This window comes from Stigmatopora argus, chromosome 7, assembly GCF_051989625.1.
Source record: "Stigmatopora argus isolate UIUO_Sarg chromosome 7, RoL_Sarg_1.0, whole genome shotgun sequence".
Taxonomy (NCBI): Eukaryota; Metazoa; Chordata; class Actinopteri; order Syngnathiformes; family Syngnathidae; genus Stigmatopora; species Stigmatopora argus.
Window position 1 is genome coordinate 6,481,365 of NC_135393.1, and position 26,835 is coordinate 6,508,199.

The 26,835-nt window shown below is 37.6% G+C and overlaps 2 protein-coding genes across 3 annotated transcripts in view; one reads left to right on the plus strand and one right to left on the minus strand.

Annotated features, from left to right (window-relative positions):
- rptor (regulatory associated protein of MTOR, complex 1) overlaps positions 1–24,316 on the minus strand; it is a 96,742-nt gene extending 72,426 nt beyond the window's left edge. For both annotated transcript variants that reach the window (XM_077605151.1, XM_077605150.1), the window contains exons 1-7: positions 23,875–24,316; positions 22,643–22,814; positions 16,228–16,330; positions 15,010–15,092; positions 5,476–5,634; positions 3,775–3,921; positions 272–447 (exon numbers count right to left, since the gene is read on the minus strand). In XM_077605151.1, the coding sequence (XP_077461277.1) occupies positions 272–447; positions 3,775–3,921; positions 5,476–5,634; positions 15,010–15,092; positions 16,228–16,330; positions 22,643–22,807 (833 nt within the window). In that variant the 5' untranslated portion in view covers positions 22,808–22,814; positions 23,875–24,316. The remainder of the gene's footprint in view (positions 1–271; positions 448–3,774; positions 3,922–5,475; positions 5,635–15,009; positions 15,093–16,227; positions 16,331–22,642; positions 22,815–23,874) is intronic.
- LOC144077187 (uncharacterized) lies at positions 23,742–24,603 on the plus strand. Its single transcript, XM_077604730.1, has 3 exons — positions 23,742–23,764; positions 23,843–23,955; positions 24,040–24,603. The coding sequence occupies exons 1-3, from the start codon at positions 23,742–23,744 to the stop codon at positions 24,432–24,434; spliced, it is 531 nt and encodes a 176-aa protein (XP_077460856.1). The 3' UTR covers positions 24,435–24,603.
- The last annotated feature ends 2,232 nt before the right edge of the window (positions 24,604–26,835 follow it).

Here is a 26,835-nt window from a genome sequence, read left to right on the forward strand (position 1 = left end):
CATATCACGCCTGGGTAGCAGCATTCATTATTTTTTTTAAAATATTTTTACTTTATCCACATCAACACATCTGTTTGAGATTGGTTTATAGCTTTCTTTTAATCAATGATGACAGCTACTATGCGCAACAAAATACTAAACAGAGATATTGAGGGCCAAGCACTGAATTTGCCAATATTGATTAAAAATCCACATAAGTTATCATTTTAAACACATTACTTAATATACACAGACATGAGATTCACTTGTTGGTTCTGTTATCTAATCTTACCATCGCAAGGCAATCTTTATTGGTGTGGTGAGGCAGGAAGTGAACAGGTCAGCAGGGAGGTCAGGGTTCATTGGTAGTAACTCGCTAGCCTCACAGGCAGCCAGCTGAATACAGTTCTTCATGGAAGGTGGCAGTGGCATCTGAGCGAGTGGATGGCTGGGATTGATGGCAGCCACCTGCAAAATCACAGAAATATTTTTTCCCAGTTCTTTTAATTTATTTATTTGCATTGCAGTCAACAAATCACAACCTATGTTGTTGTATTTAGTTCATTTCTATGGGAAAAATTCATTTGAGATACGAGTAAATTGACATGCGAGCTTGGTCCCGGAAAACAAAGAGCTCGTATCTTAAGATATCAATGTGTATCAAATTTTATCATGGTCAGCTAGTCTATATTTCGGAATGAGAGTTCGATATTTGTATCTGCAGGTTGGATTCATGGTCATCCATGACCCGATGTAAATGCATTCATTTCAAGCTACACGTGAATTTAAAAGTTTTGAGACATTTCCCCATTAATAAGATAAGAAAGTGTATTTTTTTACCCGTAGTATTCAATCTTCTGACGCTTTTGCAGATTGAAAAACCTTTTGAGAAACGATCAACAATTATTAGCTCAAAGTATGGAGGAAAAAGCCAAGTGAGAATATGACATGAATAGTATCCTGCAAATTGTACTATACATATGAGGCATGGGAAGCATTCCATCCTTGTCTAAGCAATCTATCCGTAATGTGCGAGCTGGGTGATATTATTTCCAGGAATCACGGTATTGCTGATGACTTTCTCTTTTAGAATTTATGAAGAAGTGCTTAGATAACAGGCGGCCAAAAGATGCACTAACCAGCTCTTCAAGGCCTACTGAATTCATTACCTCCCCAGCTGAGCCAATAAATGACATCAGGTTATGCATCATTGCAAGTCTCATTACCACTGTTGTCCATCGCTTCGGGTCACTCAATTTGATCTAGCAGTCAACCTTGTACAGCCGCATGTCAAATGTTATTTGGCTGAAGTTCATGCCAAGCATCTTGAGCGATGTGTCAAGCCATATCATTGCACGTGGCACGGTATCATAAATAGCAGGAGGTGAACTGCGCCTACAGTCAAAAGACTAACTATCTTGTACATAAATACTAGGCTGACTAGTTTAGGGCAATAGGAGTGCAATGGAATGAACATAGAAAACCGTGCAAGTTCGACTATCAAAAGGAATTTATGGACATCATATGAGACAGTCTGGCTGAACTCTAGAACCATTCGTTTAAAAAAAATACCATGATCATTTGGGTTCTGTCCCAGTTCTGAACTACAATGTTAATGGTGATGTTTTAAATCAAGTCCCAAATTTAACCGAATTCATCTTTTACCCATTAGCAGCTGGATGCAAAAGGTGTATGTTAGCCACTGTTTCTTTTCGACAGGCCTACGAAAATGTGCCTTTGTATTTTGAAAGACACTTTCATGGGTGAAGCTGTATTCATGAGATAATGGATTATGCTGATCCTTTGCCCCACATTTCTGATAAACTCTTCTTTGGACTCTGACACGAGTCAGACTTGTGTTTGCTAACATTTCTAGAGTAGAGAAAAAAAAACTGTAGGACATTTGTAGAATAGGTTAGATAGGACAGAAGCTGATGAAGACCCATCATTAGATATAATCCCATCATTATGTATAATGTTTGAGAAAGTCGCACATACAGCTGCGCCTCCAAGCTCAGGAGTAAATGATTCGACAAGTGCTTTCTTTTGATCTAAAAAAATTCAATCCACCATTTTGCCACTGCTTAGTGCAAGCAGAGAGTCAAACTCTAACAATAAGGAAAGGAATTTCAGGCATTGTTGGAGAGCAATTGAATTCCGTACGTATCTGTGGCAATCTTGCTTTTGCATTTAAAAAAAATTCTCTCTCGCTCCTTTTTTAATGAAGAAATTGTTGACTGATCCCAAAGACAGCCATATCAAACAAAGGAGCATGCTCTATGTGAGTATTATTGCCTGTCTCAACCACTGAATTGGATTATGTCTGAAAGACAATTTAGAGAATGTTTGCGCCACAGGAATTCTTAAAGTAAATATGACAACATTGCAAGCAGAAGCTGATTAACTCCGAGTATCCAGTGTAATTATCACATTAGCATATTGTAATCTCACAAATTACCATGAAAATTGCAACAAGATATTTTTTTTCTTCCTCCTCAACTCTGAATATCAGAGAGCAGTGCAATAGCTCGGAATACTTTTCTTATTAATGAGACTAATTCTACAGGGACAGAGCAAACACATGATCATAACAACAGTAAAACAAAAGCTTCTATAGAGCAACCACTATATATATATATATATATATATATATATATATATATATATATATATATATATATATATATATATATATATATATATACATACATACATACATATATATATATATATATATACATACATATACATACATATATACATATATATATATACACATATATATATATATATATATATATATATATATATATATGTATATACATATATATACATATATAGATAAAGATATATATGTGTGTGTGTGTGAGCGTGTGTTGTATGCTTTGGTGTACCCTGTTGGCATTGGAGTTTATGTTCATGAAGTCTGATGTGTCTGATCATCTGAACATGTAAGCCTAGTGCACATTGGAAGCAATGACATATCTCAAATAAACCAGGAAGCCCTCTCATGGAGGACTCGAGGACGCAGATATGGACATTGGAGGGCTATTGTTGTGAAGGATAAACTCTACACCAACTAAAGCTGCATATTGCTCCATGTGATTATTTCATGCTATCGTCTATGTCTATAACATAACATATAGTATACTATACAGCACATTTTACAAACTGCTAAACCAGATGTTCGGAGAGAGGTAGGAGATTCCCCGAATGGATCATCTCTAGATTGTTGAATGATAAAAATGTGTTCATGGGCTCAGAAATGTTAGTACTTAGATAAAAGATAAAACTTTTGAGGAAAAACATTTATGAAATACACCTTAATATGCAAATGATATACTATGCTGTGTTTTGAGCATGGATGTTAGAAGATTTGGGGATCAAATAGCTCCCGGGTAAAAAGAAAATAATTACTTTTAAGGGTGATCTCTAACATTAGTGTACTGGCTCAGCCAGGTTCAGACTAGAAAGAAATGTAGCAGTTCTGACCCGGATCAGAAGCTTTTACATGCAGCGCATGAAGCATAACATCTTGCCTGTTTATTCATTTTAGATTCTACTGGAGAAATTAAGTAAAAAGCAACTTTTCACTCAAGCCTTTTTCAAAATGAATAACCCAAAGACAATATATCACAATCACTTAGGGAAAAAATGTTAAGGAAAGTATTAATTAGATTAATTATCAAGGGTATTTGCTGGCATTGATATTTCTTGGTAATCTGCTACAATTTGGTCAGCATGACAGTGCCATTTCATTCACCTCACATGTAACATTTTCCTCTTTATGCCCACCTCTAGTTCCTGCTCTCGCTGCAGAGCAAACTGTTTAAAAGACTTGACAATGATTCCAGCATTGGAGCAGTCATACACAAAAATGGAAGGGCTCCCCATCCAGGTTTGAAGGTCATATATGGACAGCGGGATGTACTGAGTGTAGTTCTGGAAGAGGAACAGAGATAAAAGTAAGAGATGAGATCGGTGTGGCATTATAAAAATGCTTTGGTAGGATTATTAATGATCGATGATGTCAAGTTAGGAGAACAAAAAGTGCTCCAAGATGAAGGGCCTGATGATTTCACATCCAGCCATGAAGCTAAAAAAAGGTGTTATACCATGGATTGAGAGGATGCATTGGGCTGTAGGTAATTTGTGCAACAACAACATATTATAGAAAATAAGGAGAGCGAAGAAGTGAGGTAGATATAAGAACACAACAATTGTGGGTGGGTTAGGGATGGAGTGGCAACCACCAAATTTGGACAGTTGCTGTGTATCAATGCGAGTGGGTGCTCACTTATTAAATAGAGCCAAAAAACAACTTTTTCATTATCAAGAACATTTTTTTTAAATCTCAAGATTTAGAAGTATGTATCCATTAATCAATCCTGTTTGAACAACTACAATAAATTGTGTACAAATCCAATGTTTATTTCTATCTTAACTAGGTAGGACATCTTGAAATTAGGTTCAATTGGCGATTGTGTTAGACAATCAAAAATGTGAGAAACCATATTTCCCTTTACTAATATCCACTGTGCTAATTTTCAAAAAGGGTCACAGGCCAGTGTGTACAAAGACATACGCTTTCAAAAACTGCAGCTAGACCTTCCTGTGTTGTCATGGAAATGGATAGCAAGCAAATGAGATGTTAAATAATTTATGGTAAGACAGCAAGCGATTGCGCAGTTAAATCTAACTATTAAACAAACAGTCAGTCAATAAAGCCTATCTCAATGTGTCAACACTTCTGTCAATAGTTTACTTTTGGCATCTCACTTCTTTATAGCGACAAATGGTTTGCCAACTTTGAGATTTTAAAAGAAATGTTTGGCATTAGAGAACAAGGGTGCTCCCAAAAACATGGCTTTACAAACCAAAAATGGACAAAACCCATGTTCTCTTTTGCTTTTCAACTTGAAAGAAAAGAAAGATATTTTTTCTTGTTTCACAAGGCTGATTGTCAAAAAAGTGACATTTTCAAGTTGTTGTTTTTTAAATTCCAGAAATGCAAGAAGTAAATATTAGAATCAATTTGAGCATGATTTACAACTGCCAGCACAAACCGGGATTAGAGGTATGAGTTAAATAGATCTATTCTTAGCCCTGCACCCCTCCAACTCAAACAATTGCAACTCAATGCCCTGTATGTAATTACCATGTTCTGTCACAATTAAAGCAAAGGCCAGAAAAGCCACGGGGTAAAATAAAAATGTTCATACTGTAAGAACAAATGGGTGATTCCCAGGCAAATGCATTATCCCTGAAGCACTCGGGTAAATTGTCCTACCAATTTGGCTAACTTGACATTTTTGGACCAAGAAACAAGATATCCTATTTAAGTGTCGAAGAGCAGTAATACTTTGCAAGCTAACTAGGGGATTTTCATATACGGCAGGCTCAGCAGTGATTAAATTTATAATCAGATTATAATCACATTTTGAATTCTTATGCACATAAACAATATGGTTTCAATGGATAATGAGTTGGGGGTACCTTATTAAAAACCCAAATTTCTCCATTGACAGTCGGCCGTGGAACCCCATGGCCATTGTAGTGGAAGAGTACCCGCTCCTCTTTGGCATTTCGTCTCAGTGATGTGCATAGCTTTTTCACCTCATCCACTGTGGGGTCCAGGCTTTGTTTGTAACGGGCCTGAAAAATGACAAAAAAGTATTATTAAAATTATCAGGATTGTTGCAGTTTGGCAATTTCAGAATTCTGCCCCATTTGTACAGTCCTTGTTAGGTGACGTGAATTGGCTATTTGCAAAAAGACACAAGGGTGCCCTAACCAGTTTTGTATATTTATGTTTAAAAAAAAAACTAAAACATTTGAAAAGAAATCGCCTGCGATGAGACCACATTTATATTTTATACTCACTGCTTATTAAAATCTTAAGATACAGACGAAAATAAAATTGCCATTCATATTCATCACGTTAAACTGAATGATTTTTTTTGGGGGGGGGGGGTGCAAATTGTTGCAATGCCACAGAGAGTAAATAAATTCAAGGTGTCTGAACACTTTCCTTATTCACTGTAAGCAACAGGAAGTTTTCAAAGGCAAGCAGCCAATAAAGTTTATATTGCTGTAGAATCTCACCGCAGATACAAAGAGACTGGAGTCACACAAAAAGAGGTCCTTGAAAATAAAATTATTAAAGTAAACTAAAACATATTTGTTGAGAATTTTGCTGTTGATCTTGTTGTTCAATTGAAACATTATTCTTTTAATGTCTCGTCAACATCAAATTAACTTCACATGCTGTGCCTAACACTAGTATAAATTTTAGGTTAATCCTGTATTACTTTTTGGTCAGTTGTGCAAACGGCAAATAACTCATTCGATAAAGCTATCAACAAACTATGCCCAACAGACGATACCTGTAAAATGACAGCTACGAACCACCCATAAATCAGCAATACGAAAAACAAAAATGCATTGAAAAGGGTGGCTCGTAAAAATTAGTTGCTGAAACCTGTCCCTGTCCAAAATGTTTTAGAATGCACTCCAAACATGAATATATGATCAGAAGCACAATAACTTATTGTTTTCACGTGAATACGTTTGGACTGCAGCTAGATTATATACTAATGAGTACCAAACTAATTCAATTTAGACATAATTAGATAGAATGGGACGAATACTGCAGTTACCGAGCAATATCATTCACTAGCCGAAAAGTATACTGTAATAGTGTTTATGAACGCCATCCAATAACTGGTATATGACTCCCAGGCCGGGGTAAGAAATGGAAGGCTTGAGCGAGAAGATGGTGATTAATTAGGCCAAGTGTTTAAACCTGTAACTAGATTAAATCAAAGAAAACATTTTGATGCTTTAGCAGAGCTGTTCACGACAATGAAGCATAATATATTTAGAAGACCATTCAAAGTAACAAAATGCCTCTTTTAAATAAGTATTGTTAAGATTTTTGCTCAATTTGATTTAATAAAATATTGACCCGTACTGTCGTACCTGTACAGCAAATACTTCTATGTACGAACTTTTCAGGTTAGGAAACCTTTTGTGATGCAAATGAGTGAACCAAGATACTAAAACAAAATCCAAGTTACGAAAACACCAATACATATCCCGTATCCGTTATTTTATCTTGAAATAGTCGACGATGCATTGCTTCTTGCGTTACAATTTCACTACACTCTACCAAGCTCCCATTGGCTGTCTCACAACAACATTTCTATGTTTCAAGATTCTCGTGTTCTTTTGACTGCCGTTTGTCGTTGTCTTCTTGCACTTAATTGACGTGGCTTGGGAAGCGGTGACCCGGCGCACCCTTAATGGTGCTTGGAGGAAGCTGTAGCCAAATGCCTTCGACGGACTCCAAGTCAAGCCTCAACCTAATCTGCAGCCTGTGGCTGGCGAAATTGTACGATGGGGCAGGCGATGTGGCTGGTGGTAAGTGAAGAGGACATTGATGAGTTGGTCGACGGGCACCAAAACGAACTCTCAACGGAAGAGCTGAAGGAGCTAGAGTTAATGCAACGCTCGGCAGTACATGAGGAATTCAACGAGAAGGTGGCTGAGGAGGAAGCAGCCAACATTCCAACAGCACAAATCAGAAAAGAAATGGGAGACATTTTATTATCTTTCTGACTTCGTGGGGATAGACGATAAGTTTTAGCATCTGACAGTTTTAGTGGAAAAAACACCTACTGAAAAAGTGTTCACGAGTTGTACGATCGCCCACTTTGACATTTGTCATGTGCATTTTAGAAACATTATTAAAAGTCGTCAAAGGCATTTGCCTTTAGATATTTTTTTCTCAAAACGTCCGTCAACAAGCGCCGCCAAAAGGGAACTAATACACAAACTGCTGAGAAGCAGTGGCGATAAATAAAATGGGTGAAAAATTAAATGCCAAAGAAATCATAAAATGAATTAGAGAATTTACATATGAAGTACAGCTCTACTTACGAAAAATGCAAGTTACAAAAAAGTTCTGGAGCCAATTAAAACGTAAATAGACGTACGACTGTATATTAAATATGGCTCCAAAACACAAAAATGGTACATCCTTCAACTGCAGGACAGTGTATGTAGACTGAAGCCAACCTACAGCCATCAATTAAGCACGTGCCCGCTCTCATTGGCCCTGCCCCCTTTCACCACCCACTGAGCATCCACTCTCACGCCTACTGAAAGACTGTGTCTGACAGCTGCCAGCAAGGCTGATTGCTAACACTCAACAGGCCAGCAACCAGACTAATGCGGTCCTCCATTTCTCCGCACATGGTTACGCACTTCAAAGATTCTATTGTCTAAATAACGTGACACACAAAAGACTCAAGTGAAGATGTATCATTAGTGATGTAGCCATAGCTTAATAACTAACTGCACAGTGTAGTCAAAGAAATGGACCAAATTATGAAATGAAGAAAGACACAATTTGGCCAAGCACAAAATTGCCACTGATAGAAACAGTGCACAGTTGTTGCATTGAGGAAGAGGGGCAATTTTTATGTTTATGCAATTGACCAGGTAGCATCATCTATAGACATCTCAACAAGTGTTTAACATTTAATAATCTAGCTCAGTAGTGTGTCTGTGTGTGAGCCCGCGCTGTCAACTGCCACAGCAGTTGAATAATTTGCATTTCCTAGTTCATCAAAGGCTTCAAAGGTTTCATTCATTTTGACCAAGTGTTTAATAATCTACCTCAGCGGTGTGTCTGTGGGTGCCCATCCGGTCAACGTGCACACCAATCGAACACTACATTTCCTAGTTCATCGAAGGCTTTAAAGGTTTCATATTGACCAGCATAACTGATATTAAAGAGCAATTCCAGTTATCAAAGGAAGTTTTTTTGTCAATGAAAAGACAAAGAGGTTACTTTAAATTATTATCATCTTCTAAATATAGTACAGATTGTCTAGGTCTTCCAGCTGTGAACTAATAAAAACTTTGTTTCCCCATTATAACAAAGTACTTTTTATTTTATGTTAATACATTTGATAATAGGGACTTCCAAATTCGTTCAAATTTCATCAAATGCAATACAGTAAAACAAAAGCTTCTATAGAGCAACCTGTGAAATAATCAATAAAATAGATATTTGGGAATTACAGGCAAAAATGACTTATAGGTGGTTACCACATAATGAAAATGTATGTTGTTTTACCTGGAGTGTAGGTAGCTGGCCTAAAATTACGAATGTGAGATGAAGAATTAAGATTTGCACATTTCGTTCAATAGATGCCAGATCGTGACAAGGGCTGTGTGTCATTTTAATCGTGACAGCAGTCCTGCTAAGGCCTGTAGGCCTGCCTGACTCAGTTCACAGCAGGTCTGATGAACAGAGGGAACAAGGACACATCACCACTACATCCCTATGAACCTCCTGTTGATACCATGCAGCCATTTTCTGGAAGAGTGGTTAGCACGTCTGTCTCACAGTTCTGATATCAGAGTTCTGAGATTGAGGGTTTAATTTCTGGTTGGTAACGCCCATCCATTGTGGAGTTTGTATGTTCTTCCCGTGCCTACGTGGGTTTTCTCAATGTACTCCGGTTTCTCCCCACATCCCAAAAACATGCTAATTGAACACCCCAAATTGTCTGAAGGTATGAGTGAGTGAGCGCATGGCTCTAAGTCACCAGGTGCCCTGTGATTGGCTGGCAACCAATTCAGGGTGTACCCCGCCTGCTGGGATAGATCCAAGCACCCCTACAACTCTTGTGAGGATAAGTAACACATAAAATGAATAATAATAAAGAATGTAAATAAATCAATTAAAACGAATGAATCTAAAACCTTTAAAAATCTTTAAATTGCAACTACAAATATCACACTAAAATCATTGGAAATTGAGCACTATGGTATGTGACAAACTGTTGTCATTATTAAATGTCCACTCCAGTGTGCACCTAATGAGTTAATCTGTTTGTATTTCATTATGAGATAAGCACTAGGAGTAAGCAGAAAAATTCACGTTATTAAAAGTAACGTGCGGCCCGAGGACCGAGGAGTTGGCACATCAGTTCTTGAGTTGAGGGTTCGATTCCAGATAGGCCCTCACAGTGTGGAGTTTGCATGTTGCGTGATTTTTCTCCGGGTACTCCGGTTTCCTCCCACATCCCCAAAACATGCATGGTAGGCTGGTTGAACACTCTAAATTGCCCCTAGGTGAGTGTGAACATGAATGGTTGTCTGTCTTGTGCCCTGCAATTACCTGGCCACCACCTGTTGCCCATAGTTAGGAGACCCTTAATTGGTTGTTTGTTCAACCAGATTGCAAAAAAATATTGTTTTCAATGTTTTATCCTTCTATAGAGGGTCACACTAAGGGACGACATGTTGCTTCTTCAAGGATTAAAAATACTCTGTCTCCAAGTTAAATTAACCATCAGGATATCAATTTCAACAACTCTAAAGATGCTTTTTGTTTACAGTAATACCTTGAGACACGAGCTTAATGCTTAGGATCCTGATGAGAGCCTAATAATTGTTACAAGCGTCAGATATGCATGTTGATAAAAAGTGTGAGTATTCCGGTGGTCACATTGCGATGTCGCAGTACAAAGAAGACCTTGTTCAGGTCCGGAAGAAACAAACAGACTGGATCAAATCTTACTCTCAAGTCATCTACCAATAGTACCTTAGCGACTGACTGGTCGATCGTGATCGACGTAATAAGTACCCATGTTTTATGCAAATTGTAATGTCAACATGGTTGCATTACATACAGCACACAAAGTTCCAGCTCGTTTAATATTACATTATCTCCTGCACATTAACACTGATTTATTAACACAAAGAAGACCCAAAAAAAACATGTCTATTTCAATACAATAGAGCAGCACCTTTTCAGCTAGCTATACTTTACTGAAAAGATATCTTACTTTCAATATCAGTGTTAAGTGTGATTGCTTTTAAAGATAGACAGCCAGGCAGACATCATATTACAAAATAAGGCTATTAAAAGGTCACTAACAGTTTTGACACGGACACAGATACAGTATCCCTTACTGCCTTGACACAGAGATTAAGGGAGGAAAGAGCAGTCCATTAGGAGAGTAGGGGGGAGCCATTATTTGAAAAGTGAAGATTCATAGAGGTACACTTACAATCTAGACAGAAGGCTGGCAGACTAATTAGTCCACTGTTAGAGAAAGAGGTCTTAGCATGCACCAACAATCAAGGGAAAAATTAAGGCCAGGGTGGCTGACAGGGGGCGAGGATTTGGATTGAAAGATGCTGTGCAGCTGTTAACCAAGCTGAGTGTCTTGTAACATATTGACTTTTTTCCTAATGAGGCCAGGGATGTAAAGTAAAGTAAAGACTACAGACTGTAGCTGCAGAGTGAATAATTGCAAGATGTGTCTTAAACAGAAATCAATTTAGAGAAAAGGAGCCTTGACAATTATGATACTGTTATGACTAATAATTTAAAGTGACTTCAAAAGAACACATCCCTCTCAATTTGTACATGTCACTAGGGATTATATATACATTTTGTATTTTACCCCAATGTGCATTCCAGGTGTATTTTACTACTAGACATGCAACTCCAGTCGTCCTTTCAAAAAAACTTATTCCAGGATTTTGTGACTGGAAAACGTAACACAACTGCAGTTTTTCTGTTTTTGTGTGGTAAGCATGTTTTTGCTGTCCTAAGCGGTACCCTGAGTTGGGTTAAGGTCACATATGACTGTTTTCAAGATTTTAGAAAGGTATTAGAAATGCTAATAAACTATATATATAATGTTTTAATGTATAACATCTGCTCATTCGGTAGTAGCATGGTTACTTGTGTTTAGGTCCAGATCCGATATTCAATATTTGTATTGGCGCATGATTCGACTATTTCTGGAGTACTGAGCATTATTGGATTACAACATTTGATTTGATCCCGTATTCACCTTTTCCTCACCAAGGCACTTTTTATTTGCTGTAAATAAATCAAATAGAAAAACTGGTCCGCTTTATGGGACTATTTCTCTTTAGGAGTTATTGATAGTAACAGAACATTGTGTAATATTTGTAAACAACATTTCTTGAGAATGTACCAGCAGGGCTTACTTTCATACAAAAAATATGATTTGGATTATTTTTACTTGTGTAAAACATAAGTATCAGATTGGCAAAAGATTACATTGGATTGGTATTGATAAAACATGTATTGAAAAAAATCTGATTGGATATGAGCATGGGAAGACCCTTAGTTAGTAGCCTACCAATATTCGTATAAATCTTTCAATCACCCATACCGAAAACCTACTTTTTTGGTCTGAGTTCTTGAAACTATAAAGATCCATTAACAAATGCTGAGCAAAGCCTTAAAGCAAAAGATTTAGCAACTTTGAGCCAAAAGCGCTGATAAGACCTAAAAGTGAAGACTTCTCATTTGTCTATAACTTATGTGTTTCATGTGAGGCGATACATGCAGGATCTCTGCCAAAAAAAAGATAGCCAGAGCCAGCCAAGTTTATACTGTATTTGGACCACTCAGCATTTCTCCAAGATACTTCACATGCTGAAAACGTAGCTTCCAAAGTAAAAAAAAAATAGCAACGTTCCTGTGTTTCTTCTCAAAGACAAAAACAAAACAAAAATCTCAGACAAAACAAATTGAATAGGACAGTAAAATTAAAATAAAACTGAGTTAAATAATACTTTACCCCTGGGTGTGGACTTAAAAGTAGACAAAGGCATTCACAAATGATATCATAGGACCTGATTTAAGAGAAACCAGCAATTTAATTTTAAGAAAAACAAAAGATCACTATATGTAACAAACTAATCACTAAATCCTGGGACATGAAGCCGATAAGATCATTAGTATTAAAGCAAAAAAGGACAATGTCTAAATAGCTTCCATACTTCAACTTGACACGTCAGAAATTATTAGTAATAATTCATTCAAGTGAACTATCACAATATTTATACGTTGTTTGCTTTTCCTAAAATCTTTAGTTAGAGTTCTCCATCAGATACAAAAATGCTTTTAGTGAAAATATCCCTTGTTTGAGGAATCCACAGTCTGTTTTGCATCAACAATTGTACAAAAAGTGAGTGTTTATATGCATAGGGTCAGTTAAACAACTGAAATAACAAAATTGCTCAAATTAACTTAAAATTGTTTGTTATTATTCTTTAAAAAAAGTAATGCCAGTCTAACTAAAATGACTACTGTCTTGCAACTGCGACCAAGGGAATTTTCCCGAATACGGGATGAAATGAAGTTCTAATCTAATCATGTTGAGAAAATCCTCCTTGTTAAACGCACCCCACACAATAATGATCAAATAATCAATGTAAGAAAGTTAATTACCATTATTAAATACTTTCTCAATAAATCTCCAAGTGAAAGCATGCGAGCGATGATTAGGTTGAAAAAGAAGAGTGGGGAGAGGTAGATCTCCAAGAAACTATCGGTAGATCGCTAAGGTACTATTGGTGGATCGCACGACAATAACATTTTGATCCTTCTCCTCTGTCGGTTTCCTTGGCTAGGCTCTTATAAATTTGGCATGTCAACAGTAAGCTTTAACATGAAATGGGAGTGGACTTTCACCCCCATTCCCTACCGCTCCAATACATGTTGATAGAATCTAATGCAGAGTATGTCAACATAAATATTTGCTGAGCTTTGTCAGGCCTGGAAAAAAGGTAGATTGTGGAAGGTTAACTCCTTAAAAAGTAGATCTTGGAGCAAAAAAGTTTAAACACCCCTCCTCTACAACATTTCTAACACCAAGTAAATCATCATTGGCAAATGTTGGTCATCCCCACCATTGTGCCATTACCTTGGATTGGCAGTATCTTCAAAAATTTTGAGAATACAAAACCTTGAACAAGAGGCACATTAGAATAAAAATGCGAATGAATAACTAAAAAACAAACAAACTGGTACAAGGCCTCATGAAGCGATATCAGGGTTTGATACTGAACTGGATAAAGATAAAGTGTATGTGGTTCCAAATGCAATTAAAATCCAATAAGAGCAAATACATCGCAGCTCAACAGGCTAGGTTTTCTTCTTTTAACCACCCACAGGGAACAGGCTTCATATAATAAACAACATCGAAAAAATAATAATTTCACTCAACCCTACAACACACAACTTAACAACTACTGAAAAATGTGTGCTGTCACACAACTTTATGAGGGCAGAGCTTAGGAGTTGACTCATTTTTAGTAAGAACAGGAATAGAGGAGAGAACACAGGTCAGCGTGTCATGCCCCACATTTTCAAGTGTCAGAAGATTACAAATATATATATATATATATATATATATATATATATATATATATATATATATATATATACATATATATATGTATATATATGTATAGATATGTTTATATATATATGTATATATATGTGTATATATATGTATATATATACACATATATATACACATATATATATATATATATATATATATATATATATATATATATATATATATATATACATACAAATATACATACATATATTTTATTTTTATTTTTTAAACAAGCCATCTTGGATTTCAGTATATATGGAAGAAAAAACATGATTTGGATTTCACACGGCAGACTAAAAATATGAATGATGAATCTTGCGGTTCAGTATAAAAAAAGAACTAGAAATGATGTAATAATGTGTGAATAATTTCACACACAAGCCACACTGGAGTATAAATCACACCCCAGGCCAAACTATTCAAAAACAAAACAGTAATTTAGAGTCTGGAAAATACGGCAGTTAAATGTGTGACATAGCAGGATCTGGCGGACCTTGTGTTACTCGGCTTTGGTTAAAATTACCGTGCAGCATATGAGAGCAAAAGACTTAGGGAAGACATTAAAAACTGTAACTGTTAAAAGATTTTAGAAAAAAAAAACAATGTACACTGATCAAAATAGAATGATACAGTAAATGAGTGTGCTCAGAATTTAATTGACTGAAATGTACGCAAAACATCATGGGACTGAGGTTTCAAAACCCTTTAGTGGTCCCTAAAGGAAATGAACAGATACTGAACAAATAGACGGAGAATTCACTTTACATTTACTCACCCGTGGCTGCCAGTTTTCATATTGCTTTTGAAGATTGGCCCCAATGGTCTCCAGGGCTTTCTGTGGACTCATCGAAAGAGGATCTGACAAACACAGTATATGACATTTTTACACCAAATGAAATACTTTCAGAAATTTTAGATGTTTAAAAACTACTAACGTGCTTTATTGTTTTGTATTAAGTAATGTTCATTTAAAACTGGTATACTTTTCTAAGTTTTAAAGAGTGTAAGGGGTAGTACTGGAGGACCTTGTAACGAATCAGGCCTTTTAAATATAAAGTGTGATTGCACTTATGAAAAAAAAATCACAATAAAAAGCAAATTCTGTAACGGAATAATTTTGTAAGGTGAGTTAAGACTGTTTTTAAAATTGTCATTTTTTTTCACATTTACAAAATGTTATTTCAGTGAATGCTGAATAAGAACTAAACAAGCTAGGGAAGGAAAGAAGGTACAAAAATGGTAAATAAAACTCAATGTAGTGTAAGTGCCAAATTTCAAAATGCATTCATTTTCTGTGGCACATGAGGGTCACAGAGATGCTTTTTTTAGAGCCCGGTTAAAAGAACCATCATATATTTCTAACTCTAAGGTGCTACTTTTTAATCTCACCTTCAGCTTTTTTGAGTGGCTTACGTATTGATTTTTTTGATGAGGAAAAGGGAAAGGAGCTTCTTATTTTCTCTTTAAAAATATATACCGTATTTTCACAACTATAAGGCGCACCCTCAATGAATGACACATTTTAATTTTTTTTTCCATCTATAAAGCACACTGGATTATAAGGCGCCCTGTCTATTTTGGAGAAAATTTAAGACTTTTAAGTGCGCCTTATAGTCGTGAAAATACGGTATATAAACTGTATTGGCCCGAATATAAGACAGTGTTTTTTGCATTGCACTAAGACTAAAAAAGTGTTGGCCGTCTTAAATTCGGGGTCTAAACATTATACCCATTCACAATGCTTGATGGCGCCAGATGTTTCTGAAGCAAATGTTGAACACTTTGATGGTTAATGCAGTTATTGCAGTCTTGTTGTTTTATCACAGGTGATCTGTTAATTCACATTTCAAAAACCAGAAGCCATTCATTTACAAATGTGATTGCACTTTAGTTTAAATATTTAAATGTTCAGATATTTAGATGTGATAGTTTTTGCATGATTTCAATGAGGGGGGGAAAATGCTAAGTGTAAACTTGTGTTTTTGAAACTCACCAATCCAGCACTCCAGTCTGGCACAAGGGGATGTCTTGACCACATCTGGTGGATCCACTCCAACATTGAGACACAATACCAGTGCTACACTCACAGTCTTCATCTGTAGGGGAAGAATATAATATCACCTTACGTACAGAGAGTTTCCCCGAACATTTGAATCTCATATGAGGTTAATCACAGACACATTGACATGATAAACAGATTTGTGCTGACTACAATTTAACTTGAATTTGAATGTGATTAGTTAATTTCTAAAAACACTGACATTCACAATAAGCCCTGTTCATATTCATTTTTGATACCAAACTTGGAAATATTTATATTTTCGAAGAAGTTGCACTGTTTGTAGTCCATACTTTAATACATTACAAAAAACAAACATTTGAAAAGATGAGTGTAAAGTCTAATATCAAAGTAAACTTCTATAGTATGTTTAATTTACAGATACATTTATTATTAAAATACAATTATTTTTCATTAAACTGAAGAAAATATAGGATATAGGTAAAGACATTTCAGATACTATCACGTCCTACTCCAATGGGCTCATAATGAACCAACAGGAATGAATTTGCCCATCATCTGTTTAATCATTTTGTTCAGCTTATCCATATTGGATCATGTTGGCAGTGACCCATGAGTTCCTTTTCCCAGCCAGACTTCTCAAGTTTCATATGAAAAATCCCCAAGCTGTCCTAAACCAGATGGGCTATAGAATTTGAATATCTAAAATCAAATTAGTGCAGGATAATACAACAGCCTTGGAACAAATCCTTATCCTTGCTCGTATTGACAGTATTTTTGAGGATGATAAATTGTGGTGTTGAATTTACACTGTATTTTTTAGTTAAAACATCATTCAATTGGGATAGACCAGCATAACAAACGAAGCATATGTACTTCTGACAGCTCAAAAGCTAAATTAGTTCACAGGTCCTAAGGAAATATTGAATTTATACGGTTTCTCACTAGAAAATGTGTCCTCAAATACCTACTCTTAGAAACATAACAATCATCATGCCATTAAAGAATTTGGGTGTTTTATTTAATCATTTATCTTTGCATTGCACAAGCATAAAAAAGAATTGGTATTGATAATGTACATGTATCTACATTAATAAAAATAAAATAAATAAAAATACAGTTGTACCTCTAATTACGAAATTATTTGGTTCCAGAACTTTTTTCGTAACTTTGTAAGTAGAGCACTACTTTATATGTAAATTATCTCATTCGTTTCACGGTCCTCAGACAACTACCAACTAAACCCTTTAAAATTGGTCAACGTGTCCCAATTTTGGGTTTAAGTTCCCCTTAGGCGGGGCTTGTTGACAGACGTTTTGAGAAATTTTTGACAATTGCCTTTGACGACTATTAAAAATGTTTCTAAAATGTACAATACAAACGTCGTCAAAGTGGGCGATTGCACAACTCGAACACTTTTACAGGATGTTTTTTCCACAAAGTCGGAAAGTTCGTTTCTCCCCCGTTTTTTTTATTTATTTGTGCTGTTGCAATGGTGGCTATTTCCTCCTCAGCAGCCGCCTTCTCGTTCCTCGTGTATTGCCGAGCGTTGCATTTACTCATGCTCCGTTGAGTTTGTTTTGGTGCACATCGACCAACTCGTCAACGTCCTCATTACTGACCACAAGCCCCATTGCCTGTCCCTACGACAAAATTTCGAGGCACTCGGCCACAGCTTCCTCCAAGAAAACTTCAAGACGACCAACGGCGGTGAAAAAAACATGAGAGAATCTTGAAACATGAAGAGTTGTTGTCAACTGCGAGTCCGTCTAAGCCTTAGACTCTAAGGCACAGCCTCAGCTTATTCCAAGTATAAGTTTAAGCAGACAACGGGTCAAAGAAAAATGGAGGGTTGGTTTGAGACAGCCAATGAGAGCCCAGTAGAGTGTAGGGATATTCTAAAGAGAAAATCAGCGCATCCTCGACAATATTTTCAAAATTCAATAACGGATAAGTAATGCATTTACTTTTTGGGGGATTTCGTAAATTGGATCTTTTTCATATCTCTAGGCACTTATTTGCATATAAAAAGCTTCCGTAGCCGGAAAATTTCGCACCCCTAGGCATTCGTAAGTAGAGGTATGACTGTAATTAGAATTTCATTATAATTTGATGAAAAAATTCAATTTACTTAGATTTTATTTTTATTTTTTTTAGATTTAGGACTTTATCCCCTTCTGCTAAAGTCAATATAAATAATGGATAAAGGTTATATATTGTGCAATTATTATATGAAATCAGTCCCCCTGCATTGTGCATGTTCTGTTTTTGCAAGTCTTCAGACCAGTTTGGAGTACAGATTAAATGGACTATTTCATACAACAGTAGAAGAAGTAAGTTGGAACTTCATGCATATGTATAAGGTCATATATAGGATCGGGAGCAAAAAAACGTGATCAGGACATCTCTTTTTTATACATTATATGAAGGAAGTAAAACATCTACTTTGAAATTTTGCAGTGATCGTGTGTCTCAGATGTATTATTACATGGAAAGCCTTATAAACCCTGGGAGGGTTACCCTTTAAAATACAAATGTTGCAATGACAGCAGCCTTTAGAGACATTAATGTCAAATCCATAGAGAGAGAGAAAAATGTCAGAAGCTTACCTTTTATAACTGCAGCCAATGTGGTTCACCAAAAACTCAAGAAAAAAGTAATCAACTCAAAATGGTAGGCATCCAATCCATTTCAAGTGGGAGGGGCTCACAGTGACTGATCACTGCCAGCCCACCACTAGATAATGTGATTAAAAAATGAGAAAAATAAAAATCTGCACAGTTTTGTGAAATGCAGATTGAATTTTGTATCCACATATGTGTATGTGTGAATAACACGGGCACTCTAGTTCATTCCCATTGTCCAACACTAGATTTTCTTCTAGGACCTCTAAAATTTAAGGTGGGTGACTGATGTGCTCCCGCTGAAAAATGTAACACATATTGCAAATAATAGCTAGAGTAAGGCCTGCTCAATATAATTAACACAAATCCAGCAATCATTAATACTGAACCCGTGTGGGGTCTCTCCAGCAGTTCGCTATTGTTGCCTGTAAAGAGTCCCATCCCATGTAGCCCCCAGCTCAGCCCCAATCAATGGCCTTTGATTATTCCATTTGTGTAGGTTGCAATAAATGAAGGTTCTAAAACAAAGGAGCAAATCAATCTCCCTCTAACATGGAAAGGCAAACTGTAGGCAACAGGTCAGCAAAATTCAGTGGTTCTCCACATAGTTGTGCTTTGCATTCCTGTATTTCCCTATTTATATGATTTAATTCAGAATCTTTTCACGACAATTGGAATTGGAATCGATTCTTGGACAAACCCACCACGTCAAAAAAAGTTTTAAATTTCATTTTCTTACCAATTTGATATCAAGTGTGATTGATCAGTTTGTGTGGTCTGACCTGCCCTGTTCTTTAAACGTTTTAAGGTTTAACCAAACTTTTTTCTATCAACTATCAGTGCTGTGATGTCATACAATTTCTCTAACTCCTCTATTACTATTATTATTACTATTACTTCTATGTTCTGTTTCCACGTTACTAAATTGAGCGTGGTTTGAGGGGTCATTAATTTTATTTGATGTCAGCAGCTTTAACATAGCCTTCACCCACTGCATCAATTCATCTATTTAAAATGTATTGCACACAGTTTGAAACCACAAACTCTTATGTGTTGCTACTGTACTAACCCAGGGACTAACAGCAAGTATATTTATCTAGATAAATATAATATGGATATTCTTGTAGAATATATATTTTCAAAGATAACATGGTTTTCTATAAAGTCTGGATTCGAAACCAGAAATATTCCATACTTTGTTCATTGGCCAACACTCCAGCAATGTTATACTACGCTAATTTTGAATGCAAAACAAAAAAGGAACAAAAATATATTTTAAACTGCGGGACAAAAACAATCCAATCACATTAAGAATGATCATTACTGCATTAACTTCCATGAATCCATATTATTGTAGTCAATTATGTTTTTTTTAATTCACCCTCCATGTCAAGCATCGTTTGCTGGATGCAGCTATAACCCCTGCTTCCTCCTATAGCTGAAACCTTATAGTGATTACAGTGGTACCTCGACCTACGATCAGCTCGTGGTACGACGAAAATTTCGATCAAATAATTCGCCCGCGATACGATCAAAATTTCGAGATGCGAACAAGCCAGGTGACCATTACATGAGAGGCTGTTTATTATTGTAGCACACTTTTTTTCCGCATCTCTTTCATGTATTACAGATATCTACGAGAACTGAACGGTTTCTTTTGCCTACACATGGACCAGGAAACGCACAACGCGCATTCACGGGCAAAAAGAGGGCTTTCTGGGTAATGAAGTATACTCGTGCACACAACACCGATTGCCAATGGCACCCTTTCTCAGAATAAAACTTCATTACCCAAAATCAATACATGGGTAGGAGGTTGCATTTCCTGTTTCCCTCCTTAGCATGTTAGCTAACCTTATAGTGATTACAGTGGTACCTCGACCTACACGCAAACAGCCCATCGATAGCGAACATGAGGGTGGAGGCGTGGCAAACAACTAACCCGGCCAGAACAAAGGTAAAAAATGATTAAAACAAAATTAGAATTCAGTTTTTTGTAAAGTTACATTAAACGTTGAGTGTCTGTATATATTTATCCAAGTTAATTTAAATTTGTTTGTTCGTTTACGAGTGCCGTGGATAAAGTCCCCCCGAACACCCCCCCACCTCCGTGTATGCCGCTGTCTCTACCCTCCGCGAAATGCGTTTAATTTTACTTCTATTAAACACATTTATTACTATTAAACCACTCGTTAGTTATTACTTTGTCAATATATGGCGAATTAGAAGAAATAAAACATTTTTTCCAATCCAATATCCTGTTTTTGGTGTTTTTTCAGTGGGTTGGAACGAATTAATTTGTTTTCAGTTATTTCAATAGGAAACGTTCGCTCGAGTTACGAAAAGCTCGACATACGATCTCACTCTCGGAACGGATTACGATTGTATGTCAAGGTACCACTGTACATGGAAAGCTCAGTGACCGCACACACATTGGACACGGAAGGCAACATTTGAAAAGCATAATGGCAAAAAGCGCACACTCAACAACAAAGAGAGAAAAGGCTCATTTTATCCAACAGGTAATGCAATTGTGCAGCATGCCACTTGAAAGCAATACTTAGTGTTTTTGTGCACACATGCCTGCAACAGCAAAATCTCAAAGACATTTACAATCCACTCTCCCTTTCTGTCTAGTATCACCTCTCGCAATTACAAATCAAAAACTGTCCGAACAGCCAGGAGCAGCAAAGGAACAACCCTCCATGTGGAAAGACATTTTCATTCTCAGGGTGCAATAAAGAAATAGTGAACGTCAAAATAACTCCCTACATTCCCTCCTTCTATCATAATTATGAGCACACCTGGGTAAAAGCCACCGCTACCATATTTTACAAGAAAACAACATTTGTTCACATAAAACCACACTTGACTATAAGCCACAGGTGTGCACTTGTATTCTATATGGCAGGGGTGGCCAAGTCCAGTCCTCGAGAGCCCCTCCCTATCCAGTCTGTTTTCCATATCTCCCTCCTCGACCCCACACCTAATCAAATGATGAACTCATCAGCAAGGTGTCCAGAACGTGTGCGGTCGATTGGTCGCCGGTCTTTTAGTCGCCGGTCTTTTGGTCGCCCCGACTGCGACAACGGGCGACCAAAAGACCGGCGGCCAAAAGACCGACGACCAAAAGACTGACGACCAAAAGACCGGCGACAAAGCAAGGTAAAACAACACGGTCTACGCATCAATAAAAGCCAACAATGGCCCTGAGCAGTTTCACTGAGCCGATGTGTGAGTGTATAAGAGTTTGTATGTACATGAGTTGTCCCCATAGGAAGGTACGTCAGTCAGGGTCTTAGCAAGTTCTCCAACAAAAAACAATAAAAGTCCGGGAAATTTGGAGCTTTTCTTTAGCCTAATAATTACTAGGGCATTAAGTATGACTAAATAGTAATTCGCAGTTTGTATTTTGGGAATTTGAGCAACGATTTAAATGGCAATTATCACTTACTTCCGGGCGACCAAAAGACTGGTGACCAAAAGACCGGCGACCAATCGACCGTGTACCATTTTCACCAACACAAGTAACAGCAAAAATCCCTAAAATTAGCCACGATGCACCATAAACCACAGGGTTGAAAGTGGTAGGATAAAGTAGTGCCTTATGGCCTATATCATGAATGTAATCTGTGCTCAACTGAAAGTTTGATGTGTTCAAAATCAATAAAAGACCTACTAGATGCGAAGCAGAAGTGTTATAAATCAAAGAGCACAAACATACGGTAAGTACAAATAAAGAGAGAAGAGAATAAGGTATTTACTCTGTCTTTCATCCTCCAACTCTGCGCAAGTGCTTTAGATCCCTCAATCTTTTCTGAGTGCCGTTTCTTCATGAAGGCCAGGGGTAGCTCCCAATCATTCATGTCGGCTTCCTCCTCAGGGAAGACCACAGCTGGTGAGTGTAGCAAGTCCGTATCCATTTTCATCAGGACCCTTCAAAGTAGAACAGTGTACGTTAACACAAATCTTACTAAACATTGTGTGCTTGCATTTGAAGTTTTACAAGTTCAGGGACACGGGAATGTTGGAGCATATTTGAGGGCACATATCAAGCAAGATGGGAGTAATGCAAAAAGGCACATAACTTAGTAGGAAGCTCACATATGTAATATCGAATATTAGTTTCAAAAATCTCAAGCCCAGCGCCAGGTGTGACTGACTGCATCCTTCTATATGGACTCACAAAAGTAAATGATGTTTGTTCACTGCATGGGACTAGCTAATATCTATACTATTCATTCATTGGGGGATTGAGAACTAAAGTGGTCGAAGTATTTCCTGTCATTTTGCATTTAAATTGCAATTTAAAATTAGGGCGGTCCAGTGGATGAGTGGTTAGCGCGCCGGCCTCATAGTGGGGGTCTTGGGTTCAAATCCAGGTTGTCTACCTGTGTGGAGTTTGCATGTTCTCCCCGAGCCTGTGTGGGTTTTCTCTGGGTACTCTGGTTTCCTCTCACATTTCAAAGACATGCATGGTAGGTTGATTGGACACTCTAAATTGCCCCTAGGTGTATGAGTGTGAATGGTTGTTTGTCTCCCTGCACTGTGATTGGCTGGGTTAGGGTTCAGAGTGTCCCCCACCTCTGGCCCGAAGTCAGCTGAGACAGGCTCCAGCACCCCTCGCGAACCTAGTGAGGATAAAGTGGTTCAGAAAATGAGATGAGAATTTAAAATTACCCTACCTTGAAAAACTAAGCAAATTTAGCTGGACGCTTCTTAGTTCAGAGTAACAGCCTTGATGTCTTTCACTCAATGTGTTTTCCCCACTGCTTTAGTAAATACGTACTATTAATACAATGTATTGCCCTGAAAGTATAAAACACTGTTTACACTGGAAGTCAATTCTAGGAGAATTCTCACATGTGGGACAACTGGCTGGCCAAGTTTTAGCTAAATAATCGAGTTTGACAGGACCGATTTGGCTGCCAATGATTACGTGAGGTTAAAGTTACAACATCAAGAGTTGACCACAAGCGTGCGGACGTGTGCAGACCTTGTTGTGGAGGGGCTGTCGACCGGGTCTGGAGTTCTTCGTCTTCGGACGATGATAGAGACTGTCGCACAGACTATCCCGGTGAGAAAATTGTAAGACAGCGTCCACAGTCTGTAGAGTATATCAAACCCGTCAAATCCGAGCTGAATTGGCACGTGTTTGCAGGGGAAACTGTGGCTCCTTTCCCCGCGGCTCTTCGCTATGGGAAGGGGCTGGAGACGAGGCCCATCTTTACTCGGACAGTCTGCCACAGCCACGCGAGCCACCGCACACGCTTGACAATGACACGGTTCCTGTTATCCTCTGCCACAATCCGGGTCGTTGTCGGCCAATTATGGGAACCAGACCTCACGAAAATCAGACACAGTCCAAAGAAATCCACCGCAGAAGCACTTCATCAGCACTCCTGCAAGGGCGCAGCCATCTTGGGTTCGACCCACAATGCATTGTTTGCGCGAGCCTGTCATGATACGTCACTACTGTTTTTCCTGTGCTACAAGCAGTGGAATATTATTAACTCGTTCACTCCTGTTGACAACGAGTCTATTTCCATCGTGTGATCATGTTTCGTTGCTATTGACGACGATAGATATCCAATCTATTTTGGAGGCTTGCAGGAGTCAAAATGGATTGGACGTATTTGGCCGTCAATGGCAGCCATTGAAGCTTAAAGAATATTTCTCCAATAATCAGTATAAATAAATGCATCAATAAACACATTACATACTAGTTAAAATATCCACTGAGACTTTCTTGAACACTCAAATCATAAATATTAATTTCAATTATGGCTTGGTCCTTAAAAATGATTCATTACATATCAAATCATGAGTTCCATTTTAAAATATTAATGTGTATGTACCAACAACCATATAAAGATTTCTTGATGTACATAATGAAAATCTTCCTGCGCAAGACTAAATGTAAGATTCTATTTAATGATTAAATAAAGAGGGATCAGTCCCTGAGTATAAAGATAAACATTGCATATTATTAATAATCCAAATAATGCAAATATTACCATATTTTACAATCATTTCCATTCAATCCCAAATTTTTTTTGATAAAATTTGGGAAGTACGTATACACTACATTATAATTCATTTACTTTCCCAATCGTTTATCCTCACAAACCGGTGTATGCGCAGAAACCCCACGCAAGCCCGGGGCCAACACGCAAACTCCATACAGTAAGGTCTGACCTGGGATCAAACTCTTGGCCCCATTACTGTGACGCCGACGCGCTAACAACTCGATCTACCGGACCGCCCTAAATATGTGTTATATGTAACAAATTTAATCAAATGCAGAACGATAATTGATTTTCATTCCAAAAAAATTCAAACAAACCTGTCAAATTATAAATTTTTCCTGTATTTTACACATTTTTTCATCATTTCAAATTCTGTACACCGTATAACAACATTTGTACGGGAAAAAATATATTTTTTAAAAGTACGTTTTTCTGTAAAACCAATCTTGTCTTCCCCATTTTGGCTCTAATCCGTATCGAAGCCGACAAAAACGTTATCGTTGATTGCTAATGTTGTCATGCTTTGAGCATGATATGCGCACCTGCGTCAGTCACTTCCGCCTTTTCACTATATAAATATAGCGCGTCAGCAAGCAATGTACCCAGACAGTCAAGCTGTCAGCGACATACAGCGACATCTACAGAATCTTGAATTTACTGCATACAAAGGCGCATCGACTGATTGGGCACCCCATCCAATTTTGGGAAAATTGTAGACTTTTAAGTGCGCTCTATGTGAGTAAATATGTGCCGTGTTGTTTGTACGGTTTATTATCGCTTAATAAGGGGAATTCCAATCATTAAAAAGGGGAGCAATTGGCCGAGGTTTACAGGTATGATGTTGAAAGTCGTAAAGAGTAATGGCTGTGTAATGTACAACATCTCACAAAAAATACATCTACAATTGACAATATCCAAATTTCGCAGTGACAATATTTTAAGTAGCTCTCATTATTTTGCATTACCATCTCAACTCTTGAGGCAATGTAACGCTGATATAACCATGCCAGGAGTGAAACCTGTCCTGTTAAATCGCAATATATAGGTTTAGCTGCCATGCTACAGCTCTGTACACAGTGTTCAGCTTTTTTTTCTTTTAAATTTTTAGATCAAGCAGCGTCCTTTGCCATGAGGAATTGAAAAAGGCACATAAAGGCAGAAAGAAAGAGAGAGCGAGAGACATAGAAAGAAAGGACACCCAATTAAATTACTCACCTGCCTTTGCTCCCCACTCACACTTGGGATGTAAGACTAACAAGCCCCAATTGCACCAGGGTTGAAAACAAAAATCACTAAAAATGTTATATTTCTATTCATTCATTATCTGACCACTTGTGCTCATGAGAGTGCTGGGGCCTATCCCAGCTGACTATATGCATTAAATTGGGTACATGCTGAACTATTTGTCAGCCAGTTTTAGCACAAAGAGACAAACAATTATTCACGATCACAGTCAAACCTTTTTGGTCTTCAAACAAAGGGGCATTTTAAGACACAGCTGTCATGTGAAAATACAGGAAGAATAAAATAGAAGTAGGCGGCCCGGCAGCTGAGTGGTTAGCGTATCGCCCTCACAGTTCTAGGGTCCTGGCTTTGAATCCAAGTCGGTCCTCCTGTGTGGAGTTTGCATGTTCTCCCCGGGCCTGCGTGGGTTTCCCCACATACTCTGGTTTCCTCCCACATTCCAAAAACATCCATGGTAGGCTGCTTGGACACTCTCAATTGCCCATAGGTATGAGTATGAGTGTGAGTATGAATGGTTGTCCATCTCCATGTGCCTTGTGATTGGCTGGCCACTGTTTCAGTGTGTCCCCCACCTCCGGCCCAGAGTCAGCTGGGATAGGCTCAAGCACCCCCTGCAACCCTTGTGAGGATAAGCGATTCAGAAAATGAAAAAATGAATGAATAAAATAGAAGTATTCATTCAT

Coding starts and splice junctions, on each gene's coding strand:
- LOC144077187 (XM_077604730.1), top strand. CDS start 23,742: ATGTGGGACAACTGGCTGGCCAA. Junction 23,765..23,842: donor TGGGACAACTGGCTGGCCAA/GTTTTAGCTAAA, acceptor TACAACATCAAG/AGTTGACCACAAGCGTGCGG. Junction 23,956..24,039: donor CTGTCGCACAGACTATCCCG/GTGAGAAAATTG, acceptor ACGTGTTTGCAG/GGGAAACTGTGGCTCCTTTC.